General features: G+C 44.9%; 2 protein-coding genes across 3 annotated transcripts; one reads left to right on the top strand and one right to left on the bottom strand.

Moving 5' to 3' along the window:
* Positions 1 to 5180: 5180 nt before the first annotated feature.
* Positions 5181 to 18030, bottom strand: LOC104361162 (C-type lectin domain family 2 member B-like). The gene is made up of 6 exons (XM_042795500.1): positions 17738 to 18030; positions 15697 to 15865; positions 14784 to 14837; positions 12585 to 12766; positions 10340 to 10443; positions 5181 to 7609 (listed from the first exon to the last, which is right to left on the bottom strand). The coding sequence occupies exons 2-6, from the start codon at positions 15863 to 15865 to the stop codon at positions 7504 to 7506; spliced, it is 615 nt and encodes a 204-aa protein (XP_042651434.1). The 5' UTR covers positions 17738 to 18030; the 3' UTR covers positions 5181 to 7503.
* LOC104364006 (C-type lectin domain family 2 member L-like) lies at positions 17801 to 24657 on the top strand. Of its 2 annotated transcripts, none has more exons than XM_042795499.1 (5): positions 17801 to 18035; positions 18411 to 18500; positions 19908 to 20071; positions 21792 to 21895; positions 22828 to 24657. In XM_042795499.1, the coding sequence occupies exons 1-5, from the start codon at positions 17801 to 17803 to the stop codon at positions 22958 to 22960; spliced, it is 726 nt and encodes a 241-aa protein (XP_042651433.1). In that variant the 3' UTR covers positions 22961 to 24657. The 2 variants fall into 2 exon arrangements, with proteins under 2 accessions (XP_042651433.1, XP_032850954.2); XM_032995063.2 differs by lacking the exon at positions 17801 to 18035 and adding an exon at positions 18149 to 18281.
* The last annotated feature ends 3197 nt before the right edge of the window (positions 24658 to 27854 follow it).

The following is a 27854-nucleotide window of genomic DNA, read 5'->3' as shown; positions in this document are numbered from 1 at the left end:
GAAAACAATGAAACAGTGCCCCAGTCCAAACCTTTGGAGTTACAATTACACTTTTTGTCTTGCTCTACTATATTTTTGTGCATGGATGTCAAAGTACTGATTTTCTGTAAGGTGCTCTTGAGTCCACAACTCTTAATACAGGATTTTTTTTTTCAGTAATCAAAGCACACAATTTAGTGAACATTATGGATTATGTGCTTTCCTTAACCTGCAATACTTGCAAAAGAATAATCTGATTTTTAAATCCCTTCTTTTTTGCAAAGAAATTACATATGAAAACAGAACTGAATACTGTCTGTCAGGGCAGGGTATTAATTTAAGCCTTCTTTCCAAATAAAGCATTGATTAAATCAGTTTGCATGACTTTACAGCTGTATAAGATATATTAATTTTATTACTTATATTAATTTGGATCTCCTATTAGAAAATACTGTAGCAGTCTTCTGGGTCTTCATGGCTTCTTGTCTGCCCTCTCAGTCCTTTCTTGTTCCATTTATCACACGGTTATATCTTTTAATAAAGAAAAATACTACCTATGTGTTGTCTTTTCATATTACCACTACCACCACAAACACAACTGAGTTCCCCAGCATGTGTGTTACTGTGGTTAACATGCAGAATAAAGCTTCACATAGGAATTCACAAATACTCTGCTCAGATTTACAATAATTTTCCATTATAAATGTAATTTGTGTGTTCATGTTTGCATCCACTCTTTGAAATTCAGCAATTATATTAAGAAATACCTGAGGGTGGATAATAAGTGCTTCTAGATCTGACTAATTTGACTTATGGAAAATGAAAAGGACATTTTAGATAAGAAATTTGTTTTGGCTTCACAGCACCACTGGTAGCATGCATAAATTCTCGGTTCGCTGAGAATATATTGCCTATACTGAATTTATGCCTCACTTAATTGCTCTTGATGAAATCAAATTTGTGTCAGGCCTCCTGTAAGACAAAGCCAGTCTCAGTATTGTTGTTCTGAGGCTATCATTCTACTCTGCACATTTCTTTGAAGAGTAAAGTATCTCTTCTGGTTTTGGCAACAGATAACACAACTGTGCAGATTTACCATTCCTGTGTTTACACAGAGGTCTGAAACATCAGAGCAGTGATGGGCCGTGACTTCTGATGAGTTATGCGCTTCCCCCTCCTAAACACTGACTGCAGACTGCTAAATTGCTGTAGCTCTCTCCAGCTGGGGAGGTAAGATTCCTGATGTGATTCTGGCGGTTGAGGCTACAGGCAGGTGCACCTCTGCTCTTGGTGTTTTTGAAGAGAGAGAGCCTTGCACCTCACATGTGATATTTTGTACAGTTGAGCAGCCTACAGAGAGAAGGCCTAACACTCGAGCAAAGCTTCTTCAGGTCTAGCTTAGGACAAAGCACAAACAAGATAGATCTTCCTTACATTTTTTTTCACCAGACAATGTATTTTCTTTGGGACTGTGTTGGCCACTGAGAACAGACCCCGCCGTGGCAGCTGCACTGGCAGGCTTCCTGAATAGCCTGAAATCCAAAGCAGAATCAGCGCGTCCACACTGGGCATGTGAGTTCCGGCTGCCTACACTTCCCATTTCTGCTCTGTGGCAGATTACCTCAGGGTGTTTCTGGGAAGTACGTTTGAGATGACATTGTCATGCAGCAGGAAAGACAGGGAAGACACAAAGGTGCGGGTATGAAGAGGGCACTCATCTCAGCCCTGAAGTAAAAGGCACAGATGAGCTCTTCTCTTCTGTAGCGGCTGGGGTGCTTCGCAATGTCTGTGGCTTGAGCAAGGAAGCAGCACGTATAGTCAGTAAATTTAAAACACAGTGTAGAGAAACTGAGGAAAGCTCTGCCACAGTGTTCACATTGGTGGCCTTCTACAGCTGTCTCTCGGAGCAGTAGGTGCTACAGATGTTTGGCAGTGCTGGAAAGAGCTGGGAACTGGTCATCACAAGCTCCACTCTGAGTAAATCCTTTTCAACATCCTATTTTGTTCTTCTAGCTATGAAGCTGGACTCCAATTTCAAGATGCTATAATATTCTGTTAGGTCAGTGATGTTTCCCATAAACTATAAAAATGCTACAAAAATCCTGAACTACAAGAACTCAGAGTTTCTAGTTACACAACTGGTGGAGATTTTTTGTAATGTTTGGGCTTTGTGTCTGAGAAATCTCTTTACATGCCTAAAAGCAACTGTGGTTTTAGCAGATCTGAGTGGTTTGCAATCACTCAGATGCATTGGGAGAATAAACTCATTTAACTCTGAAATGTAATAACATTAGTTTTTGTAAATATTTTAATGGTGTTGTGAACACTGTTACAGTGCAACATGTAATAAAGCCACATTTCTTAAAATTCCACCTCAAAGCATGTTTCATGTAAATGAAGATCAAAATTCTGTAAGTGGCAGTGACATCATATAAAGAAGCAGGAAGCTACATAGAGATTTTATGATAAAGATCAAAAGACAGCAAAAGTGCTTTAATAGAATGTAGATGCTCTCATACAGTCACGAGAAAAACAAGAGCAAAAAAATTTTGCAAATCTTTCAAATTACTAGATCCCAGAGCAGTTCTTATCAGGCTACAGATGGTTCTGTGGCCCTGTGTTCACAAGTCCAAAGCCATTCTTGTCCGTTAGCACTCTGATCACAAGCAGATCTCATTGTGTCATAAAAAGCTGGAGGCTGACACCCTCTTTTTCCATAAAGCCCCTTACTCTGCCTTTGGACTGCTTCTGCAATTTTGAATTCTTAATTCTTAATTAAAGAATTAAATTCTTTAATTCTTAATTAAAATTCTTAATTTTGCCTTCTGCAAAGCAGCCTGGAGTAATGCGTTACGTTTCCTAAGCAACTCCGTGTAAGGCTGTTGCTCCCTCGGAAACAGGTCTGCATTTAGTAGCCCTTCTCTTACTGGTGGATGATTTTAAGAAAAGCAGTGCAAACAGTGTCTGAGGAAACTTTTAGATGACCTGATTTGAGCGACCAGCAAATAGTGCTGTGGTTTCAGCAACCTTTAAGTCTCCGAGTAATATGAAAATTATTGCTGCAGGAAGTGGAGGTAGCGTCTACATAGGGGCAGTTTCCATTCTCTCCTTGCAGGGCTGAGGTGAGCTCTGCCTGCCACTCCACTGCCTTCCCGCCGTGTCAGGGCTGGCTGGCAGATCCATGGGTACAAAGTTGGAGAAGCCTTGAGAGTTGGATTTAGAAACGTCTATAGTCTCGATAAATCCCACATCTCTTCTCTATGCTCAGGCTTTCCATTCCTACCACGTCCCAGTCAGCGCGAGTTCTTCAACCCATGATTTATTTCCAGTTGGTGCTCTTCTTGTTCCAGCAGGAATCCCTACAAAAGGGATAGGAAGCTGGAAACTCAGACCCCGGGCATAGTTCCCACACGTGTGCTTGTTCCTGCACTAAACGTGACACACACACCTCCACGGGGGACTGTCAGGGGTTCCTCCGGGGACCTCCCCAGAGGTCCTGGGGTCAACAAGGCAAGGCAGAGAGGTCTCGGTGGGTGTGAACAGCCCTCAGCCCTGCTAGAGAGGGAAAAACTCCTGCAGCTGCTTTTGCCAGAGCCCTGCAGCCAAGCTGCCAGGCTGATGCTGTGCCACGTGTGAGACGGTTTCTACGTCACCGCCTCCTCTTCCCCTCTCTGAATGAGGGGGGCCACCAGTCCTGGAGACCTGCCTTGTAGGGAGTGCTCTGCTGTTCGCCCCGCTCAGGTCTGAGAACATCAAACCTCCGAAGTTGGGTGCAGCACAGCTGAGTGCTACAGTCACTGCAGTTTCGGAACCCTAAAGCCTCTAGGTCCAGGGGGTCCCTGTAACCACGCTTTGCAGAGAGTTTTCAGTCAGCGCTAGCAGAAACAGGATTATTGCACGGGACATAAGCAGCTGCCAGATAAAATTAAACGTAGTGGCTGCTATTAGCATTTCGGTGAGACAGGACAGTTTTTCAGAAAATGTGAGTTCATCAAATGATAGAATTACATTTATCCCACTTAATAGTAGAATTGCCAGAAAAGCAGTCTCTTCTGTTTTCTCTGCTAATTTTAGTTTATAACTGCAGTGAGTCAACAAGGTATTCCACTTGCAAGTCCTTTCAACAAGCCTATGTCTGAATGTCAAGGTTACAGCCCTATGGCCTCCGTTTCTGTTCCCACCGCTTCTTTTACCTGGACATAGAAGGAAATATCTAACCACATGCTATCTTAAAGGAGAAAGTATCTGCTCCTACAGGCTACTTCTGACCTGTTGGTTGGTGGGACCATACAGCGTAAACCAATTCTTTTCCTTCCCTCTTCCCACCACTCACATTGCTGATCTCTCCTATCATCCCCAAAATATAAAACATCATACTTTCCAGAAGCAGTTCTGTTTTCTGCCTTTACATTTGCTGGTCCTGAGATTCTGGTAAGGCAGACTAGAGAAAGCTCAGGAACAGAAATTTAAAATACATATATGATACAGTCTATAAGGCTGCATATAGAATATACAGGCTTCAGAATATAGGAATAAAATGCAACTTAATAACCTCGGATGCTTAAGTAGTCTTCTGTGTTTTCTTTCCCAGTCCAAATACTGACTTTTCTGGAAGTGCCTTTACTTTAATTTGATACTGAGAATTTATAATTCACATGGTGAAAATGCCTTCCTTCTGGGGACAGAGGCACTTCTTTCATTGAAACTGGTCTTAAGCAGCACACCTGCTTTGATTCTGATTGAAATAAACTCAGTTCAGTGAGCCTCCGTAACATACAAAATTGGTGTCTTTGGGAAGTGCCAGTGATTTTGCAGTGGATCATGCTCTTTGTTCATCTATCTGTAACTGGTGGAAGTAGAATTTCTTTCAATCACTCTGGATTCACATACTCCCACTGCAGTACTACTCTAATGACAATACAATCCTGTACCTGCTACTTAACGATGCTGCAGAATGTGTGCATGTTGGAGAGATCCCCTGTTCCCCAAAGAGATGAGGATGTATCATTTTGGAGAGGCAAAATTCAAATGTGGGCAAAAAAAATGAGGATCCTCATGTCTAACGACCTCTGAATAGAAATGATTTGGTGACTAAAGACTTAATTTGAATGACTGCTGGCTTTGAGATTGGTATCTCTCTGACATCTCTTCTATTTTTCAGGTTAACCATGCACGGCTGGAAAATAACTGAAACTGGGATATTTGCAAGGAAGGGATCTGTTTAATGAGTTATTATACAACTTACAAATGAACCTATGAGAAAAATAACAGTTGTGCTGAACTTCAAGGAATCACGCATAACTAGACATTTAAGCCATCCCATCTCTGTTTAAAAATGTTCCAATCAGTTATTGAAATGCTTATTTAACACAGTCCTGTGTGAGCGTGACACTGTCACTCTTGGGTAATTCCCTCCCTTTGCTGCTTACTGTGTACAGGTATGATATGTCTTCAGCACCTGATCCTGAACACTAATTTCAGAAGAACAAGCTGAAAGTGTGTGTCCATGTGCAAATACAGCTGACTGGCACACCAGTCACTTGTGCTTCCTGAAAGCTGATGATCTCAGTCAGACCTTTCTTTTAACAACAAAAATCCCTTAAAACTTCCAACATGGGGAAATCTGTTGATAACAGAAAATAGCTTAGTTCAGCGTAGACAAATATAAAACAAAATCTGTAGTTGTCTACAAGTGCAATTTGATCAAGACAGCTCTTGGTTATCTCAGAATCCCAGACAGAACATCCAAGTTACAGTAGCTAAGAGCCCCAAACTGTCTTACACCTCCTCCTCTACTCCCTCTATCAAAAAGTCTCTTCCCAGGAGCTTATAAAGGGAACTTTTCACATTGCAGGTCTTTGAGGTTCGTTACATTCCTCGTCGTAGTCTATCAAAATAAATTATTTATGTAAGTCATAATGACCTGTCCAGCTTCTGAAATGCAGAGCGTGAGTTCTGACTTAATTTGCACCAGTGTAAAGCAGGGCTAACCTGCGTGCAGTTAGCTGTGGAAGCACTTGGGTGGGAAGCTGCCATCAGTGGGACCTGATTCAGGACTAGTGTCCCTCCACACAGGATCTCAAAAAGTAATTCAGTGACACAACCTGTCACCTTTAGCATCATGTGTATATATTGGTCACTTTCCAGGCACTTCTTACCAGCCTGCTACATCATTTACAGTTGGACTTGATGATCTTAAGGGTCTTTTCCAACCTAAACGATGACTCTATCATCGTTAGCAGGTAAGATGCAAGTGGTAGAGAAATGTAAATGTCTCTGTTGGTGTCCTTTCAGTAACCAGCCAACCGAAGGCTCCAACAGAAATTCCAGCTGATCTCCCTGAGGCAAACGAAGTTACTGCCCCCAGCTCTCTGCTCTACCCACCTGCTGTAGATTTTTGCAAACACAGTGCAACTGTGAGAAGCTCACGCAGACCTCTCACACCCACTCCGGGAACGGAGCAGCTGAAATGTTGTGCTGATGATGCCTGGGAAGCTTCAGCACAGGGGTACCAGCAAATGGTGGCAGCTCTCACGTCCCCCCCCCTGCCACCGCTGCCTCCTCAGAACACTGTCATCCTGCGCTTTGTGATCAGTAAATGCTACACTCTCCAGTGGCAGGACATTTTCTGCACAGACAAAACACTGCTTCCACGGGGTGCAAAAAAACCCTGAACGTGCACTTTTCCTCAGATGGCTGTGCACTAGGTGTGCAGATAATGCAAATGGGCACAAATCATCCTACTGGTGGGTGCCTGTTGATTTTCTGAACAAGCTCAAATCTTAGCATGAACAAACCTGGTAAACATCAACATGAAAGACCACACGAAAAGCTGGAGGAGTAGGATAGGCTTTTTAAGTTCCTTCCTTCCTTTAGTAAGTACTGAAGTTTCCATCACTCCAGTCACAGGAAGTGTTGATGTCAGTGATGGCCAGAGACTGGCCACAGTGCAAACTGAATATATTTCTTTACTTAAAAACACATAAGATTAATCACCCAGGTGCAGAAATAAAAAGAGGTAAGAGGGACAAATGGGGGCTTAAGGTGTGGTCAGAACACTGTCTCATAGGGAAATGTACTGAAATAGTCAATACAAAGTTCAGTGAAGCATTTCTGGAGAAACCAGAGCCCTGATTTGTCTGCAGACGTGCTGGCTGGCTGATGTTTCTGGCTGCTGCATATCCTCAAGGCCATGTGCTGAGAAGAAAGAAAACACGAAAGAGATCCTTATTTATCAGAAGATCAGCACAGATCTATCCCACTGAACCTTCAGCTTCATCAGTCAGCACTCGTATACTCCACTGCAGGTGATTTGTAAACTGGACTAAGCACATTCCTCTTCTGTCCTAGCAGTGAACACCCAGAAGCATGTTTTAGAAGCGGAGACAAATCCTCTTCTCTCCAACTTAGGCTTCCAGATGGTCTGAGACAGTGTGGCCACAGTAAGCCTGCCATGTATCCAAAGTGACCGTATGATGGTTATGTCTTAACTGTCAACATCAAGTGAAGATTTAAGTCGTCGCTTCAGGGAAGCTGGAAACAGATCCAGCGCCTGGGCAAAGAGCATGCTGATGTAGAAATAGTGGAAGCATCCAAGTAGGCACATTCAGAGTGATTCCGTATCTGGAAACTGAAAAAATACAGGAAGAAAACAGTGATTACTAAATAATTTCTACTACTGAGCCAAATATTTTAGCCTGCTGTAAAACAAAATTTCTACTGAAGTAGTTTCCAGTTGACTTTGGTCCCTTGTGATATGGTAGTTTCAGCTGCTAAAAGCAAGGTGAGTGAAATGTCATGTTAGAAAAGCCTGTTTAGCTCATGCAGTGTTGCATGAATCTCTATGAATGGTCCGTACCAGGTATCATACAGTAACAGGAGGAAAGATAAAAGACAATTTATGATATATCCTGCCTAGAATTACTGAGGTCATAAATACTACAGACAGCAAGACAAGGGGAACTGCTGTTTCACGGGCTTGATGCAGAACTGTTGTAGCCCCCATATTTTTTATATAAATAGGGGGAAAATCTGGGTTGTGTGCAGGTTGTAACAAGCTCACTAAAGCAGATGCAACTTATTCTTATGAAGTTGCTTAATTCATCTGAAGATGATTATTCCCTCATACATGTCCCTTCATTCTCTTTCATCCCTAAAAAATGTATTTGCTAGATACTGTGTATTTGAGGAAGACAAGCACTAGAAAACAAAAATTCTGAAGATTTGAAAAGAGACTGAAATGTCTATAATATGTACTAAAAACTATGTATAAATTAAGGTAAATAGAGATGATCAATTACATTATCTTGATTTGCTGCTCTACCAAAAAAACCTTGAATTAGGGACTCCTCTACATCGATGCTATTGGAGTTAGATCGGTAATAACTGCAAAGAGCTCATTTTCAAAGTCATAGTTATAAATCACAGGAAAAAAAAGGAATCCTGATAGAAATAACATTGTGCTGTAAACTCTCATTCTACATTTGCTTTAGAATTAAATCTGGACAGGGATGTCAAGAGCAACAAGAAAAGCTTCTGTAGGTACACTGGTGATAAAAGGAAGACTAGGGAAAATGCGGGCCCTCTCTGTAAGAAACAGGAGACCTGGTTACCTGGGAGATGGAGAAGGCTGAGGTACTCAATGACTTTTTTGACTCGGTCTTCACCAGCAAGTGCTCCAGCCACACTGCCCAAGTCACAGAAGGCAAAGACAGGGACTGGGAGAGTGAAGAACCACCCACCGTATGAGAAGCTCACGTTCAAGACCATCTAAGGAACCTGAAAGTGCACAAGTCCATGGGACCTGATAAGATGCATCCGTGGGTCCTGAGGGAACTGGCAGATGAAGGGGCTAAACCATTATCCATCATATTTGAGAAGTCGTGGCAGTCCGGTGTTCCCACTGACTGGAAAAGGGGAAACATAACCCCCATTTTTAAAAAGGGCAAAAAAGTGGACTTGGGGAACTACAGACCAGTCAGTCTCACCACTGTGCCTGGAAAGATCATGGAGTGTATCCCCCTGGAAACTATGTTAGGGCACATGAAAAATAAGGAGATGACTGGTGACAGCCAACATGGCTTCACTAAGGGAAAATCGTGCCTGACAAATTTGGTGGCCTTCTAGAACTGGGTTAAAGTGTTGGTGGGTAAAGGAAGAGCAACTGGTGTCATCTACCTGGACTCATGCAAAGCATCTGACACTGTCCCACACGACATCCTTGTCTCTAAATCGGAGAGACATGGATTCGATGGATGGACCACTCGGTGGACAAGGAATTGGCTGGATGGTCGCACTCAAAGAGTTGATGTCAACTCCTTGATGTCCAAGTAGAGAGGACTGATGAGTGGCAGTCCTCAGGGGTCAGCGTTGGGACCAGTGATGTTTAACATCTTTCACCTTTTCCGGCAACACAGAGAGTGGGATTGAGTGCACGCTCAGCAAGTTTGCTGATGACACCGAGCTGTGTGGTGTGGTCAACACACGGGAGGGCAGGGATGCCATCCAGAGGGACCTGGACAGGCTTGAGAGGTGGGCCCATGCAAACCTCATGAAGTTCAGCAAGGCCAAGTGCAAGGTCCTTGCACATGGGTCAGGGCAACCCCAAGCACAAATCCAGGCTGGGTGATGAGTGGATGGAGAGCAGCCCTGTGGAGAAGGACTCTGGGGTGTTGGTTAACGAGAAGCTCAACATGACTTGGCAATGTGCATCTGCAGCTCAGAAAGGCAACTGTATCCTGGGCTGCAATAAGAGAAGTGTGGCCAACAGGTTGAGGGACGGGATTCTCCTGTTCTACTCCACTCTTGTGAGACCCCACCAGTGTCCAGCTCTGGGGCCCCCAACAAAAGAAGGGCATGAACCTGCTGGAGCGAGTCCAGAGGAGGCCATGAAGATGATCGGGGGGCTGGAGCACCTCTCCTGTGAGGGCAGGCTGAGAGAGCTGGGGATGTTCAGCCTAAATAGAAGGCTCCAGGGAGACCTTACAATGGCTTTCCAGTAGCTATAGGGGGCCTACAGAAAAGATGGGGAGGGACTCTTTGGCAGGGCATGTAGTGACAGGACAAGAGTAACAGTTTTAAAGTAAAAGGGTAGATTTAGATTAGATATAAGGAAGAAATTCTTAACTGTGAGGGTGTTGAGGCGCTGGCCCAGGGTGCCCAGAGCAGCTGTGGCTGCCCCCTCCCTGGAAGGGTTCAAGGCCAGGTTGGACGGGGCTCTGAGCAACCTGCTCTAGTGGAAGGTGTCCCTGCCCATGGCAGGATGGGTTGGAACAAGATGATTTTATGAGCCCTTCCAACCCAAACCATTCTGTGATTTGATGGTTCTATGATGCACGTTAGAAAATCAGAAGGAACTTACGAGTCCTCCTTCAAGGCAATGCCATTCTCCCAGTAGAAGGTTTCACCTTTCTTGCGCAATCCAATCCAGGAGTCATCTATATTCAAACGTTTAGCTAAAGAATTCTAAAAAAAAAAAAAAAAAACAAAAAACAAAACAAAATGCATTTTTGATTTTTGTCAACATGAGCTCTTACAATGAGAAGCAAATTCCTGCGGCAACTTTTGAGAACTAGTTCATCACTCTGTCATCTAGAACACGTTTCTAATGATTTCACTGAGAGTTAAGAGCCTAATTCTGCCTTTGATTTGACCCTTATAGTATCATAAAGTTTAGTGAAGTTATTGAATTCTATACCCTTGAAAATTATTACTGTTCACTACATACAAAAATATCCAAATATCATGTATTGGTTTTGTCTGTACATATATGTTTATCAAACTCTACATATGCAACTTGGTCTAAATAAGCTGGTACATACAGGTTTTTCCTGCATTTCAGGTGAGCATATGGGAACTCCTCCCCTTCCCAATTATTATTTAAGTAATTTAAAGTTTTTTATCTGTGGATGTACACATAAAAAGAGTAGAAGACAGTTCACTGCTCCACAGGTTTACAACAACCTGTATCAAACACATCAAAGAACGATGGAAGATAACAGACACAGCACTTGCAGTGGGTTAATATTATAGAACTCCCTGAAACAAGGTGGCTATCATTAGACTCAGTGAACTTAAAAATCAGAGAAATATTAGCTGTCAGCACGGACTCTAATGGACATGGAAAGGAGTGCACCCTTATATTTCTCCACTCTCCTCCAGCAACTTCAATTCAGTACAGTTCAGAAGGAATTGTCTCATTCCTGCAGTTTTTGGTGTACCTTCTTCCAGTGTGGGCTCATGCTACCCAGTGCTGGAGACCAGCCAACGCATACCAGAGTATAAATCTGGCCCGGTAAGCCAATGCCAGTGTTCCTGTGCTCTTCTTTCATAAATCGTGTTTACAGTTTGTAGGTATAAAGTTTTTAAGCAGCAGTATGAATAACACCAATTTCTGCCTAGCTAATTATCAGCTGAGTATCACAGGAGCTGAACTAGAAGTGAACCTTTTAGATGCATAAGGAAGAGCGGCATTTACAAATTTGGTAAGAGGTGATCACTCACAGGGCAGCCATGCAGAAGGGGCTTGTGGAGAGGGGGCAAGCTGGCAAATATGGTTGGAATTATTGGCAAAGAAATGGGTCAGATGATGGGATAAAATGAGAGACCACATTCAGTAAGGGGCTCATCATGAAGAAAGAAATAAGCCTTGCATCCTTCTCATTGTTGAAATTATTGTAGCTGTAAAAATATTTATAGCTCAAGTCAAATTCAGATGTGACTTAATCTGTGTAATTTCACTGAGGTTTCCTCCATTTCAATATCTGCTACACCATTAATATGTACCAGCCAAACAGAAAAGTAGCCTTTTGACCTCTATTCAACAATCACAGTAACAAGAAAGCTCAGATGTCAATCTATCTAAAAACTGACTTTTTGGTTAGACTAGTTTCTCATTGACAATACTCAAAAGACAGATCTGTAAAAGCATATTACAGTTTTAGTAGCATGCAGTAGCAAGATGTCACTAGCATTGGTCAACTCAGTGCAAGCGGACCATAATACTGGCAAACCAAAGTATTTTAACAAACCTATTAGCATGAGAACATGTCCAAAACAGCTTCAGTGGGGGTATATTCCCACCACTGGTATAAGCATGCATGTCCAAGAGGCATTAAGGCATATCTGAAAACAGATGCAAGCTGATAAAGATGGATAATTTCCACTACACTGAGAAATAGTTTTAAATGTTTGGTTTCTTGTAGGAACCAAAGTAACAATTCATTTGTCTGTACTGGATGTTGGACAGAATCATACCTGCTTTGAAGATTAAGGTCCATAGGACAGAAAAGTAAAAGTACGCAAACCGATTCACAACAAAGAACTTTTCACAGTCATTCAAGGCAAATCCAGGCACCAAAGCAGTGTGGGGCAGCTGGTACTGCTGCTGCACCTGCGGCAGCCAGCCACCTCCTTCCAGTGGCAGAGCTGGCACTTCCCACTACCTGGAGTCACCCAGCTTACTTATTTTAGAGACATTCAAAGGATAAGCATTGCATGCCAAAAAAAAAAAAAAAAAAAAAAAAAAAAAAAAGGAAGTTTTGTCAAGGAAAGAGAGATACAGAAGTTGTGTTCTGTTTTGTTGTTTTTTTTTTTTTCCCCATTACCATTTCTTCCTGGTTTTCAAAAATGGCCAGCAAGGATTGATTCTTAGCGCAGAAGGTCTGACTAGATGTCCAGTTTTTTTCTTCCTCTGAGATGAAGTAACATTTCTTTTTATAACCTATCCACTCGCTGGGACACTGTTCAAGAGGAAATTTTCTGTGGTGAGATATCTCATGTTTTACAGCTACAAAGGAAAACAAAGAACAAAATTTCTACTGAGTAAATAAAATCTTAGCATTTCTCAGCACAACTCAATCTAAAATGTAGGTTTTTTGGAAGCCAATGTCACACTAGATGCCAGAAGAGAAGCCAAAGGAAGGGCAAAGGTCCTAACCTTGCCTGCCTTCCAGGCACTGTCTTCAGCTGAGAAACATGAAAGTTGGGGACTGCAGCCTAATTATTACGATCAGAAGAAAACAAGTAGTGTTTGGAAAACACTGCTGAATTTTAGAGAACTACAGGCATTGACAATTGACTATTTATACTCAACCCATTTTAAATCCAGTGATAGGGTAATAAACCTCACACTGTTAGTTTATTGATCAAATTCATTTTAAGTAATGAAGTTGCCTGAATATCTACAACTGGTGAGATATCTCACGAAGACCAATTGCTTTGATTTTGTATCAGACCTTTAAGTGTTTGATAAATCTGTGTGAAGGTAAGTAAATTAGGTGTTGATATGATGCTCATGAAATCTGTCTGTTCACAGAGAGGTAAAAAATATTATTATTTGGAGATAATGGTTTGGAGAATGGTTCATTGGAGTTGTTCCCCTGCACATTTTGATGCCCTCTGTTCAACTTTCTGTCACAGTAGCTCTGTGGGGGTGACAGGACTCACTGGCATGTTTCGTTTCAGTGCAGAGTTTAATTTCTTGCCATGAAGAGAATTAATTTGCATTTGCTTTGGTTTATATTTTCCAAACAAAAATAATCTGCGGTTACAGTGACCTTTTCTGTGCAGCATGGTGTCTTTTGTAACACACCCAGGCTCATGCAGTATATAAAGTGTATTTCCTGGGTCATCCTGCTGGGATCAAATCCAGACCTTCTGCACCCAAAGTCCACTTAGCCACTGCTTAAGGTTGGAGATGGCTAATATTGAAATGAAATTTCATTATGTGAGTCGAGGGGCTTGCAGAAAGTGAATTTATCTCCCAGATTCTGCAGCCTGCTGTTACCACACTTGTTCTCTTTTCCTTTCTAATCAGCTACTCTCCTTGCTATGTATAATTGAAGACCCCTTAGCAAGTCACCCGTGAGCACTGTCCTCAGCCCCTCCAAGAAAATGTGACTGATTCCATTTAAATAAACGCCTAACAAAGCAAAGGAAAATCAACAGGAACAGATGTCATTACCATCCTCCATTTGTTTCCATGCACGTGCAGAGGACCTCCCTACTGTACCTTGTGCTGTTGCAGGGGGAAGACCGAAGCTGTATTTCACACAGACATTCAAGAGCTCCCTGTGCAGATGGGGCTGCATGCACATGCACCCAGTGGCTTGGATACCTCAGGCAATACTGCAGGCAGCACAGCCTTTGCTCCTATAGAATAGTTCCACGTGTGACAGCAGGAGCACATCTGGCCTCTGCAGTGCCAGTGGGAGGTAGGGCTGACCTCTTAAAAATACAGCATGTAACACAAACGGATTTTTAAAAACAGAAAGGCAGAATGATCCCCAAAGACTACGTGTGAGAAAGATAAGCTACCTGTATAACGTAGCTGTCTTCCACATGTGACAATAAAGGAGCCCTCAAGACCAGATATACAAGCAGCCCACACAGTAAGTCTGCAGTCTATGCCTGGAGATGCGATGCTGACTTCGTGCACCAGCTGGCATAACCAGGTAAGTTACTGGTGATAAGCACAGACAAGACATGCATACACCACGTGCATGGCCAGGCAAGAAACTACACTCGAGAGTAGTAAGGAAGCAGCAAAAAGAAAAAAAAAAAGTTTACAGCTGAATCATCTGGATTTTATCTGTAGGGAGAATTCTCTCTCCTTTTAAATTCTCCCTGGAGGTTATTCAACCTTATACTGACATCAAAACAACTGAAATAGTGATGGAAGCCCCCGGTCTTGTCACTCTACGGGCACTGCAGAAGGCTAATGTTGCTGTACTCGACTGCTGCGATCCTGGAGCCCAGTAGTCAGAGGAAAGATATCTCAGATGGAAGAGGTTCCAAAAGCTTACCAAATGTAATGATGATCACCAGCAGAAATCCAAAAATTAGGCATAGCCAAAAGACTGTGAAAAAGAAGAACATTAATGGTTTTCTATATCTGAGCACTTGGGCTCAGATTGTATTTCAGCATTAGGTGAGAGCAGCAGGATAGCCTTTCATTTAAGCTCCAAGTATGTAAATACAAAGAACTACTGAAGTCAAACAGGGCGTCCTGAATTAACATTTATGTAACTGGACAGTTCGATAAAATGGCCAACAATCCCCTAATTCACATTTTTTTTGATTTGGATACACCCTACAGTTTTTCACAGATGTGCAGATCCATGTACAGCAAATTTAAGGCTTCCAGTCCCAAGTTTATCATCTCCTCTATATTTTGCAGATCCCTTAGCAATAACCTCTGGAGGCTGAGAATTCATAGGTCATCACTAACGCCAATCAAGCCACATTCATGTTCGGAAAAGAGGAGAATGTTCTCATGAAATTCAAACATTAAAGGTTGAGGTTCAGATTATGGCTGCAGTCTTGAATTAAATGTATCTTCTTCTTGCCACAAGCTGTCTGTCCTTCACACACAAATGTCAATGCAGATATACAAGCTCATCTGTTGCAAAGGTACAAACTACTTTCTCTAATGGGGTTTGGCTTCATGTCCTACATCTTATCCAAGAGTATTTCATTCAGGTAAACTACCACACAGAAAAATGTCTTGTTCTCACACAAAAGGATCAAACATAAATAGTTCACACTTCCATCAAACATAACAGTTATCTTAATTTTTGTGACTACAGCTTTGCCTAGAAGTAAACTCCAAGGTTTTGTCCTGGCCAAGCCACGGGACCAGGAACTAGATTTGGACGTATACTTCAGACTTCCTTCAGGAAGACGTCTCACTTAAAACCAAAGGAAAAAAAATCTTACGTTTTGACTGCAGGAAACACTCTTTACAGCACCTCTCTATCCTTTGCACCCGGGAACTAACTGCCTCTTCGTGTTCAGCATCTTGTTTGGCACTAGTGGGGTCTGTGTTCCCAACAACTGCTTGTGCCTCCTGGTTGGTCTTAGGCTCCTGTTCATCTTCAGACCCCATCTACAGATGGGAAACAAAGAAAGAAGCTACATTTAACAAGTGCTTCCCCTACTGCCTACAAACAAGTGGAAACAGTAGAAATCCCAAAGCTGCCTTAGCTGTTGCCTGTAGCTGAGGGGATGAGGGCAAGGGGGACAGATAAAGGAGGAAACAAATAGAAATAAGGAGCTTGTGCAATATACCCAAGGCCCACTGAAAGGAGAAAGTGGGCCTCAGATACATTGCACATATCCTCCTTCCCAGGGAGGGGGGCGATGGGGAATAAGCACTGTAATTGAGGGGAAGGACAGAGATGATGGGAACAATGTGACAGGGAAGGGATGGGCCCTACCAAGGCAGGAGGTAAAGGCCACAAAACCCAGCGGTTTCCACTTCACCACTATGTAGCTTAAATTAGTTTTGTCCGCATGTAAAAAGTTGTGGCATTTTCCCAAGTGAGACTGAGCCTGGTCTGCAGACGGAAGTTCACTGTACCTTCTTGTGCTCACTCTGAGTGGTGTCTTCTTCGCAGTTTTTTCTCAAATCCCACTTTCAGTTACATAAATTTAACAGAAAAAGTCACCCAAAGAATAGGCAAATGTAAACATTACTGTGTCAGTGCAGAAATGTCAATTCATCTTCATGAGTTAGGTTATAAAAGGAAAAAAAAAAAAAACCAAAACTTTCCTCTTTAGTAATGGCTTCAACATATTTCTTTTCATTGTTACTATTATTTATGTTACTTGGCACATGCCTCAGAGGCCTCCTCAACTCCACAAATTCATACGAGTAATTAGGTCCCTAAAGAACCAGACTCCACTTGTGCTTGGTCCATCCAACAAAAGAAGAAAGAAATTAACGCTTCGAATTACGATCTCCAGTAAGGTGCTCTTTCCCCAAAGACTCTTCTGAATGCCCCAAACACATCTCCAAAACACGCTGTCCATTTTAGTGCCTGGATATTCATTGTTCAGTGCATAAATACATGCCAGCTCGTCAGCTGGGCCTCTTGCCTCCAGCGAGCATGCTACACTTCCTTACTGCGCTGGAGAAGCACCGGCTCCGATGCCAGCCACTGAGGAATTTCTCCTTGAACATTCTTGTCCACTCTAGGGAAAAAGCCTCTTCCCCAGCCCTGGCTTTTGGGGTGTAACAGTGAGCAACGTAGCCAGCTGGGGTTCAGGTGAGCCACCACGCTCTGCAACACAAGGCATTTCTTGAAGGCAGAGGCTGGCAAAAAAAAAAACTTTGGAAGACTGAAGAAAAAACAGGCAGCCAGCAAAATTTCATCGAGCCACAAAAAATACTGCCACTTCTGAGAGCCTGAATTTAGCTAACGAGATCTGCTCTCACTTTTGGGGACGAGCTTTTTACTTTGGAGGAAGCCCCAGGAGCTCTTTGCTCTAGGCCGCAAAGCGACTGCAGGTGACCCGCGGGGCCGCCGCCTGCCCCCCGCCCCCACCTGAGCGGACCCGCTTCCCTCCTCCTCAGCCGTCATCCCCCCGCTCCTCAGTCCCCACCTCCCCTCGGCTTCGGCGCTGCCGGGGGCTGCCCGGGGCCGCCGGGATGAGCCCCGGCAGGCGCAGCACCCCACTTCCCAAGGTCCCCCCCCCGCCTCCCGGGGCCCCCCACTTCCCGCGGCCCCCCACTTCCCGCTGCCCCCCACTTCCCGCGGCCCCCCACTTCCCGCGGCTCCCCACCTCCCGCCGGCGCCGCGGGTGGGGGGGGGCGTCCCCGGTGGCCACCGGCTGCGGGCGGTGAAACGGCGGCCCCGGTGGCCGGCCGGTCCGCGGGCACGCCGCCGGCCTCCGCCAGCCCGCCCGGAGCCTTCCCGCTGCTTCCGCGCCCGCTTAGCCCTTCTCTGCCCCGTTTGCCTGCGCGGGCCCCCCCCACCTCGAAGCGCCTCCCGGGAGCGAAACCGACGGGGCGGCGGTCGGCTTCCGCCCCGCGCCGGCGATGGCGGAGGCAGGCGGCGGCGAGGCTCGGCTCTCCCCGTCCTGGCGCCGGGACGAGCTGCGGCGGCTGCGGCGGCTGCGGCGGCGGTTCTCCTCCGACCCGCTGCTGGCCCGGCTGCCGCCCGGGCACGGGTCCCCCGCGGCCCGCCCGCCGGCGGTGCGGCGGGGGCGGACGCCGGAGGGAGAGCTGCTGCTCGGGGAGGCGGCGACACGCCGGGGACGCGCAGCGCTGCCCGGTGAGTCAGACGGGCCGGGCCGGGGCTGCGGTGGGGCCACGGCCGGCCCCGGGAGGAGGGGGGGGGGGGGACGGGACACCGGGGGGGGCAGTGGGCTGGCGGGGCCCGGGCACCGCCCGTCCCCGCACGGCGGCACCGTGGGCACGAGCTGCGTCCTGCGGGTATTTCCGTGGGATTTGGTAACTTTGGAAGATCTCGTCGGGTTTTAGAAGTTCTGAATGACTGAGGAAGCCGCTCGTTTCCGGCGTAGGTGAAATTTTTTTGAGAACTCTTAATGGGGCTAATGTATCTCTGCGTGGGGTTTTTTGACCTGACTCTTCAGATCCTTATGTGCGCTTTACTCCCTGACGTGCATTAATCTTTCGCTCTCCTTAGATACGTGTTCACACCTCTCCTTCTGGAAAAGAATTGCGGGAATTGTCATCGCTGTTGCTGTGATTTTACTCTTAATATGGATTACCTTAAGTGAGTGCATTTATTTAAAGAAACCTAGCTCTTGAAAGAGAAATGCAGTACTTCTCTCTTTCGTGATTCTGTCTCTGTTGCTGAGGGGGAAGAGGTATTTCCACTGATTTTCAGCTTCCTCCCACACTTGTTATGGCTGCTGTTACTGAGAGATAGAATCCAGAAAAGTGAAACTAAATTGTGTTACCGGTTGTCCTTAGCCAGTTGCTTCTGGTAGCACTAAACTGACTTTTTTTTTAAAAAATTTTCTGCAAGTTTTCATTATGCTTGTGAGAAACAAGCCCACGTATATATAAAAAAAAGTTTTATTGGGGACAAAGTCAGTGGAGCAAAGAATACAGCGCTGGGCGCAATGGCGCGCCCTGGAGCCAAAAGGGGCTCCCTTTTATTGTATAAATGGTTACATATTCATCTACTCTAATACATATGCATCACTACTTCTAAGGATAGGGAGGGAATATTACAATTAGTTCCGAGAAATCATTAACATATCCCCCCAACCCAAATTCCTCCCGTCGCGCCTGCGCAGTGCTCCCTGGGGGTCGTGGGCAGGGGGCTGCAGATGAAGGCCCGTAGTCTTCTTCACTGTGTTCGCTCGTTGACCCTTATTTCTGCGCAAACTCAGTCCTGTGGTCACGTACACCTTGTCCTTCAGGTCTGGGCTAATTTGTAGCTCTTTTGTCTTTCTGGCTCAGTGGCTCCAGTTCCTCTCTTATCTCAAGAACAGGAGATAACAGAGAGGGCCCATCATGTTCTTTGCCATTCCATTGCAAAGGAGTTACCATCCTTTGATATGGACCATCTGGTGAGCATTCCAAAGGAAAAAGGGGGGGCTGTTGGGTTGGTGTTTCCTCTGATCAATCCCCCCTCTCTTCTCTTTTCCCACTAGTAAATTATTTTACTTTTCTTAAAATTTGTATCATTGTACTAATAACAGCTTCAGCCTAATTCAATAAAAGTAATTGTTTAATTACTTTTAGCGAAAGCAAAATTCTTCTATTATTTATCACATGCTGCAGCATGGCAAAATGCTGAGGAATGACAAAGCCATAAGCAGAGTTAGGGAGGCTGTGTGCTCTGTCAAAGATTGACTTCTGCCCTGATGTTCTCACCCGTGGTGTCTCCAGCGTAGCTGGAGCTTTGCACTCGCGCGTGTGCCCAGCGTGTGAGTGTGTAACCAGGGGTTACTGCACCCACCATAGCTGGTGCAAGTGGAGAAAGCTAAGACTGAGCACAGTCCTTCATTTGCATTATGTTTACCCATCGCCTGCTTAATTCAGTGCCAGCTGCGGATATTTTTTAAGCTAGACGAAGCGGGTCCAGAACGTGTAAATGTGTATCCAGTTGTATTTAAATATGTAATTATGAGTAAGTAAATCTCTCTTCGTTTCTTCATTTCAACAAAAGATCCGCCTAAATTGCCACAGCTGGAGCCATGCCCTGATGACTGGCTGTACTACAAGAAGAAGTGTTACTATCATTCAGGAGCCCTGGCAGATTGGAATTCCAGTCAGGAGTCCTGCTCTCACTACGGAGCTTCCCTTGCAGTGATTGACAGCCACCAAGAGCTGGTAAGGTGCCCAGAGCCTTGAATTTGCTTGCTGGAACTCCACCACTTCTTCCCTTGTGTAGCTTGAAACCCAGCATACCGTGTGGCAGACTTGTTTGCTGCCAGTCGGTACAGCCTACAGACTTTCTCAGTGCGGTCTGTTCACTAAAATCTGCTGTACAAATTCTGTTGTTACCTCAGAGCATAGTTCAGACATTTAAAAGGCAAGCTACATATAAAGTCTGACGGAATATAAAAATGGAGTTGTGACTCCTAATTACTAGTAAAGTCTTTGTTGTGGTTTGGGCCTGATCAGCAACCAACCCCCGCAGCTGGTCACCCTCCCTTCCCCCTCCCCACCTGGGAATGGGGGAGGGATTAGAGGGGTGAAGGGAGACTCGCAGGCTGAGACAGGAACAGTTTAATAATGGCAATAAAACGAGAACAATAACGATGATAGGGGGAAAACAAATATATAAACAGGCAATGTACAGCGTAATTGCTCCCCACCCGCTGACCAATCCCCAGCCCGTTCCCGGCCAGCGACCCCGAGATACCAAGATCCCACAATCACAATCCCAGAAGCGAGAGAGACCCCCTTCCCAACCACCCCTCCTCTATACAGTGAGCATGATGTTCCATGATATGGAATATTTCACTGGCCAGTTAGGGTCAGGTGCTCTGTCCGTGCTCCCTCCCTGCTCCCTGTGCCCTTGCGCACGGGCAGGACATGGGGAGTCGGAGAGTCCTTGAAGTCTCAGTAGCAGCTGAAAACATCAGTGTACTGTCAGCAATCTTCTCCTACCAAACCCAAAGCTAAATCCAAAACACAGCACTCATCTAGTCCCTGAAAAGGAGTATTAACTCTATTTCAGCCCAAACTAAGACAGTCTTTTTACTATGTTCTTTAAGTCCCCTGTAGTGTCCTACCAATTGAGGGTGTTCTATATTTCTAAGAAAAACAGAAGAAAATAGCACTATACCAAATGTGTTTTCAGAGATGATTATAGGATCATAAGGAAAGAATCGAGAAAGACTTTGTTTTATTTATGCTACAGATGATAAACTCTGTGTGTGCCCCTGAATGTCCTGGAGTTTGAGGTAAGGTAGTCCCGACTGACTTTACGGTCAGGAATATAAGGAATAGGAAAAGGGAACAAACTCACACATTTATGATAGGATTATTGTCGAGAGTAAAAGTGTGAAAATTGGGAAGTTGGGGCATTTAAAATTTGTGACTCGAATTTGATAAAGACACAATGTAACTAACATCCCAGAAATTATGGCAATGTAAGAGTCAAGGCAGCCTGCTCCGAGTCAGGCACTGTGTCCCAGCTAAATGCATGTCCTTGTACTGAAATGCCATTTTCCTGGTGATACAGTGAAACCTTTGTACTAGTTGACTATTGTGTAATGTGATATGGTATTTCTAATGACATGTGTGGATGTTTTTAATGACGGGGTGGGGCAGGGTATAGGTGGATGGTCAGTAACACTGCATGACTACAAACTAAACAGCTTGGACCTCATTGACTATTAGTAATTGATCTAGAGCTTCCTTTAGTATTTCAGCTAATTAAGTTTAGCAGTAAAACATTAGTGACCCGTGGGGGAAAAAAAAAGTCCACCGTTGTATATTCTGTGATGCAGTGTATATCTGTTCAGTTTTTATACAAAAAACTATATAATCATAATAAAAAAATCTAATAGCTGTATGTCATTTTATTCTGTGTTTTGTCTAGAACTTCATAATGTATCGAATACGCATAACGGACTTCTGGATTGGGCTGCACAGGAAAGGAGACAAATTCTTCTGGGTGAACGGAGAATCATTTGACACAAACTTGTGAGTTTTCTTTCAAATATACTGTGCGGGAAGAGAGTCAGCTTTTTTGTCCAAGTACAAAAGTTATTCTGTGTTACATATTCCACTGTAGATAAACTGGTGTATCTTACCAAACAAGGGCTGTCATAACAATGCTAATACTGTGACGATAAAACTAGTTATGTCTCCGGAGAAGTGGGGAAGGGGCATCATTGCCTCCTTTTTCATGTGGTCGCAGAGTGGCTGTTCGGTTATGCCTGGAGTAACTTGTTTCTGTACGATCCCACTGTATGAGATGGATGTTTCCCTTATTAGGAAGAATTACCAATAGTAGACATTATAAATTGTTTGAATGAGCTTGCCCTGTTGGTTTCGCAGGGTTCAGCACTCAGCCAGTATAGACAGGGCCTCCTAAGAACAACCGAGGCGCTCAGGACCACGTTGGAAGGCCAGGGGGCTGGGGAGTTGTGTCTCAGAAGGCGTGGCTTTTGCTCACTTTGTGTCTCGGAGAGTGGCTTTCTTTGCAGCCACATCCTGTGTATTCTGCAGAGGCTCAGCAAAGTCGGTGGGAAAGTCGGTGGCAGGGCCCCAGTTTCGTGCCGGAGGAGTACTGCTGTCATGGGTCCTGCTGGGATCCTCCCTCTCCTGCTCTGCAGAATTGTGCCTTTTGCGCTGACTACACACTGTAGACTCTGAAGTACAAGTACACGGGGTACATCCCTGTGGGGATCAAAGCAGCTTGGCTTAATAGAAGGAGCATCAGAGCATCACCGTGTGTTTCATGTGCACATGAATTCTGATCCTCCTGCTGAGAGGCGGGGCTTATTTTAAATCATTCTTTACTTTGTTCTCCACAGTCTTAAAGACCCAGTTTTATAAAGAAAAAGAAATAGGTCTTCTATTTTTTAGACCAAATTTCTGCTCTAATTATGATTTCTCTCTTGGCTCTGTAGATTTCATGTCAATATAACAAATGACGGAGACTGCGTCTGTATAGATTCATCCTTCATCTCTACCAGAAGGTGCTCCTCACGGAGGAACTGGCTTTGCACCATTGGTCAGTTTAATCCCAAGACAAATCTTTGACAGGGAGCAGCTGGCTGTGCAAATACGGACTTTCTCCACGAGAAGCTGGAATTCAGAATACTGAAAGTCCTTGCTGCAGGAGGTCCATGGGAGCAAAAGGTGCCACGGTGATGAACATAGCCAAACTTCTCCAGGAGAAGCAATACAGGGAATCATAGTGACTCCAAGTGAAAGAGGTAATTGTTTAAGAAGTGGCTGTACTGAGAGGAAATGATGATTCAGTAGCCAGCCCTGGCAAAGAACAGAAGTTGCTTCTTGGTAATACAGTTTCATTGTTGAAACTGCTGAAGGACATGGCAGTGGATACTTTCCTTGAGAACTCTTCACAATTGCAAAACATAATTTTTTAGGTCAGCTGAAAACATTTTTACAAGGACATGAAGGTCTTTTAAAAATGTAATTCATAATGAACCCAGTGATTTTTATTTTTTTTTTCCCTGTTTTCCGTGGAACTCAGTAATTCTTTGTCTGAGAACTTTCAGTTTGTCTTTGTGGTAAGTCGGTGAGATTTTTATAGTGTAGTCTGACTTCCGTCCCTTTCTTCTTCCGTGGGGTTTTCAAATGTGATTGGTATGTAATGTCTAAATATGTAAATGGGAGCTTTGTAAACCAGGAAGGCAGATAATGACTAGGTCTTCTAGTGAATGGCACTGGTGTTACTGGGCATATTGAGTGGGAGAGGTTACAAATATTCTTCTCTATCCCTCTGGACTGATATGGAAACACGACTGCTACTACCCAAAATTTCCCTGAATATATGGCTGCAACTGGAAAGCTCCCAGACTGAATCATGCACAACTGTTGTTTTGGGAGGGCTGAGGAAGTCAACTGGGTTTAGAAGAGGAGAGACGTGTACGTAGCGTGGAAACGGTTCTAGGGCAGCTTAAGGTGAGGTGCTGCGGTGTTTATCTGTTTGACTGGGTGGGGGAAAAGCTTCTGTTGTCTCCAGCGTGGCTGTTTTATCAACTGACTTGTGTGGGCAAGGATAGTTTTAACAGTCCATGGGACAGATGCACTAGAGCTAAACAGCATAGCGCCCTGGATTAATCTGTTTAAAATCTTTGTATAATGCCCTGCAGATGGGCTGTGGGGGCATGGGAGGCTCACCTGGAAGGTCTGGGGTTGGTTCCTGCCTGATCACTCTCAGATTCAGCAGATACCTGTACAATGACTACTTCCAAAGATACATGATTTACAAAGGGTGGTTACTGTCTTTAAAAATGTGAACTAGAAGAGTGAACTTTTAAGCTAGGAAAATGTTCTAGTCTGGAAACAGAATACCATGTTAAGCTCAGAGAAGCTCACAGGGAAGATGAAGAGTCTGGCTTATTGATCTTCAAACAAATGGGAAGAAGGAATTGCAAATTGCTATAAGTGCACTTGGTATTTATCCATAAGATGTACTTCTTTGGAGAGAAAGAAATATGCGAAAGGAGAAGCTGGAACAGAGTATTTAATATATCTTTGTTCCCCACGGTCGTTCCTCAAGAAAGCACAAGAATGGAAGGAGAAGAACCTTATAAGGAACCGTGGACAGGGTTCAGATTGCCCAGGTAGGGACCCATTTCCCACCATGTGTCAAAAGTCCAGTTGAAAGTGTCAGCGTGAAGTGCCAGACAGGGTGAGAAGTCCGTTTTGCTATGTCTGTAAATTGACTTATAAATACACCAATAAATACTTCTGGTTGCTCCCTGTGATGCTTTGGGTCTCTGCTTTTGGTTGAGCTTGCTCCCCTGCTTTAGGTCTGTGGTGGTCCAAGACTGTTTTGTTTAGCTTGTTATACCTGCTTCCGTACACGTGCTTGGCTACTGTCCGTAAGTGGGCACAGGACATTTTTCAACAGTGACGTTCACAAACTCTGCGTAGGACTGAGTCTGTGAATTCATCACGAGCCTGACTGACCCTGATGGGTCACCTCTCAGGTGACCCCTCCTCTCATGACCCAGACCAGGAGCTCAGGACCCCATTTCGGCTCAGTCGATCTGTTGACGTTGGACATGACCTGATGATCCGAACACTTGCCTGATCCAGGCCACTGACTGCATCTTCCCTGCTCGTATTAGAAGTCTCACATGGCAGCTAAATTACAGCTAATTGCTAATAGTTGATTAAAATAGCTTTAAGAAAACTAAAACCCATATGAACTTCCCCTCTTTTTTTTTTTTTTTTTTTTTTTTTTTTGTCAAGGAAAACTTGCACAATATTCACCAGTGTTGTGAGCTTTTGTCATGGTTTCAGCTCAGAGGGCAACTGAGCACCATGCAGCCGCAAACTTCCCCCTTCCCCCTCATCACTGAGAAGGAGAAAATAGGCAAAGGCTCCAGATTCAAGTCAGGACAGGGAGGGATGAATCAGCTGTTGTGGTCACAGACAAAATAGTCTTGTTAGGGGAAGAAAAAAATAACAAATTTAATACAGACACTAACAACAACAACACTTAACAGACAGAGTAGGACAGTGAGAAGCATTGCCACATCTTGAGAACACCTTCCCCCCACCCCTCCCTTCTTCCCGGGCTCAGCTCTGCTCCCGATATCTCTACCTCCTCCCCCAGTGGCGCAGGGGGAGGGAATGGGGGGTGCAGTCAGTGCTGCCACTTTCTCCATCTTCAGTGGGGGGAGCTTCTGGAACTTGTTCCCCCTGCTTTAATGTGGTCCCCCTCTCATAGTCAACAGTCCTCCACAAACTCTCCAACTGGATTCCCTCCCACGGCTGCAGCCCTTCCCGAGCTGCTCCGGCGTGGGACACCCCCGCATGCTGCAATCCTCCCAGCGTTGAATTACAGCAGCAGGGGCTGCTTCCCACAAGACCCCGGCCTTCTTCGGGCACAGCACCTTGATCATCAAGGTGAAAAACACAGGCCATAAATCAGTGTCTGCTCCACCGTAGATCTCCATGGGTGGCAGGGGGGGCCGCCCTGCCGTCTCCCCACAGGATACAGGGGGGTCTCTGCTCCGGCACACCTCCCCCCTCCTTTCTTCCTCCATTCCTCCACTGACCTTGGTGTTCACGCAGCTGCCCCAACTCCTCCTCACCAGTCCCACTGCCCGTCACCACGTCCCTTCTTAAATACGTTATCGCAGAGGCGCAGCTGATGGGCTCGGCCCTGGCCAGAGCCGGGTCTGACTTGGAGCTGGGGGAGCTTTGAGAAGCTTCTCACAGGGGGCCACTGCTGTAGCCCCCTCCCCTGCTACCAAAAACCCCACTCAAACCCAAGACAGCTTCCCAGGCAAAGTTAGGCAAGGAACACAGCAACAGCATCATACAAGAAGTGATTTTGTAATGCAATTCAACAGGTGAATTGCTGAACGTGATTTCCTTTTAAGCTTTCAATCAGAGTAGCAACCCAGAAAAAAAACAGTTGAAAATAATATTTGGATAAATATTGCTGTGTACATTCCCTGGATTACTTAACCACTGTGGTAGAAATTGATATGGGCTGGATGAGTACTTTATATCTTGCTCTTCTAGGTTATAAAGTTCTTGTATAGTGACCTCTTTGGCAGGCAGATCAGTTTTCACTGCATGATCTGCACAGAATCCAACATACTTGTCTGTGGTCAAATAATACAATAATAATTATATTTGTTATAACAATTACATTACATGCATTTTTAAGAGTAGTTTCCCAGTTCACCAAATAACATTGTCCATCTCCCAAAGTATGAAGTTCCCCTGTGATTCCCCTGTGCTTCCCTACCACACTCGGACATGCTGCGAACATTGTCAGTTCTCAATGGATTAATGCAATTCCTAATTCAGTAACTGATGGAAAAGTGATGATTTTCATTCAAAAGAATCGATTGGTACAGGCAAATAAACCCAGCTGGTGAGCAATAATCAGCAGTTGGAAGTTCTACACAACACTGAACTCCAGGGGAAGAGCAAAAGTTTGTGGGAACTGAATTTCCTGCCCTGCAAATCTGGCCTCTTCCAACAGCAAATCTAAAATAAAGTCAGTCCCCATTTCAGCTGGGGTAGGTTGCAAGTTTCATAAATTTTAAGGCCTATCATCGTCCCCCCCACCCAAGATTTATCTTTTGCTCCTACGAAAAACATTCTACCATGATTTCATATCATGTTAATGCCAGGTCTGCACTGACATAGATACGGTCGCATTTCACCACTCCTGGCATAACTTTTGTTGCAGGGGAGGCATGAGTACCCACTTTTTACACCTCTTAAGTTGCAAACCACACGCACAAGCGTTTACACGGGCTTCATGCTTGCTGAGGGAAATCTAACCCAACAGACAGGTACCAGGGCATGGACGTGTACAACCTGATTGGGTGTGAAGTCTGCCGAAACACCATGCAGAAAAATGCATCTCTCTCTCTCTCTAGCTGCTGCTTCTCCTTAGTCCTCACTGGGGAGAAGGAAACAGGGAGAGAGCACGGTGCAGAGACAGATGTGCAATATGGAGCTTTACCCTGCAAAATCATTCCTGGCTTCAGCCACGCCTGTCCCACCTGCAGAACTGCCAGGCTGGGTGAGTGACTGGTGGTCCGGTGATGCTCTTGAACCCTTGGATGCTCTACAGTATCTCCAGGAGGCAGGAAATACCAGGGATGCAGCTGCCTCTAGGGCAGGGGGGATTCATACTCCTCACTGCCACTCCCCGAGTCAGGCTGGACGAAGTCCACTTCTCCTCTCCATCACCCTCACAGGCTGGTCCCCGCTCCCGCGCAGTCATTCAGTCATTTCCACACTAACCGCGTTACCAGCTGCTTCCAGTCACTTCTGCTTCCTTTTCCAGACGGCCAGGCTGCAGGGAGGTAACAGAGGCTTAAGCACCAGTGATGATGAGGAGGTCAGAGGAACTGAACAGATCTTCACAGTCCATCAGGGAAGGTCTACAGGAAGGGTCCTGGGAAAGGCTCGATGAAGGACTTCC

The sequence above is a fragment of the Tyto alba genome, unplaced genomic scaffold (genome assembly GCF_018691265.1).
Source record: "Tyto alba isolate M040663 unplaced genomic scaffold, T.alba_DEE_v4.0 Super-Scaffold_21, whole genome shotgun sequence".
NCBI lineage: Eukaryota > Metazoa > Chordata > Aves > Strigiformes > Tytonidae > Tyto > Tyto alba.
Note: the sequence above shows the minus strand (reverse complement) of the source record. Positions and strands in the feature narration are given on the sequence as shown.

Bases quoted from the DNA above. Each gene is read 5' to 3' on its own strand.
- LOC104361162 (XM_042795500.1), bottom strand. From the start codon at position 15,865: ATGGGGTCTGAAGATGAACAGGAGCCTAAGACCAACCAGGAGGCACAA. The intron at 12,767-14,783 runs GTAAGCTTTTGG...TTTCCTTTGTAG, and splicing joins GGTGATCATCATTACATTTG to CTGTAAAACATGAGATATCT. The intron at 7,610-10,339 runs GTAAGTTCCTTC...GTATTTTTTCAG, and splicing joins ATTGCCTTGAAGGAGGACTC to TTTCCAGATACGGAATCACT.
- LOC104364006 (XM_042795499.1), top strand. From the start codon at position 17,801: ATGGCGGAGGCAGGCGGCGGCGAGGCTCGGCTCTCCCCGTCCTGGCGC. The intron at 20,072-21,791 runs GTAAGGTGCCCA...TGTTTTGTCTAG, and splicing joins TTGACAGCCACCAAGAGCTG to AACTTCATAATGTATCGAAT. The intron at 21,896-22,827 runs GTGAGTTTTCTT...TTGGCTCTGTAG, and splicing joins GAATCATTTGACACAAACTT to ATTTCATGTCAATATAACAA.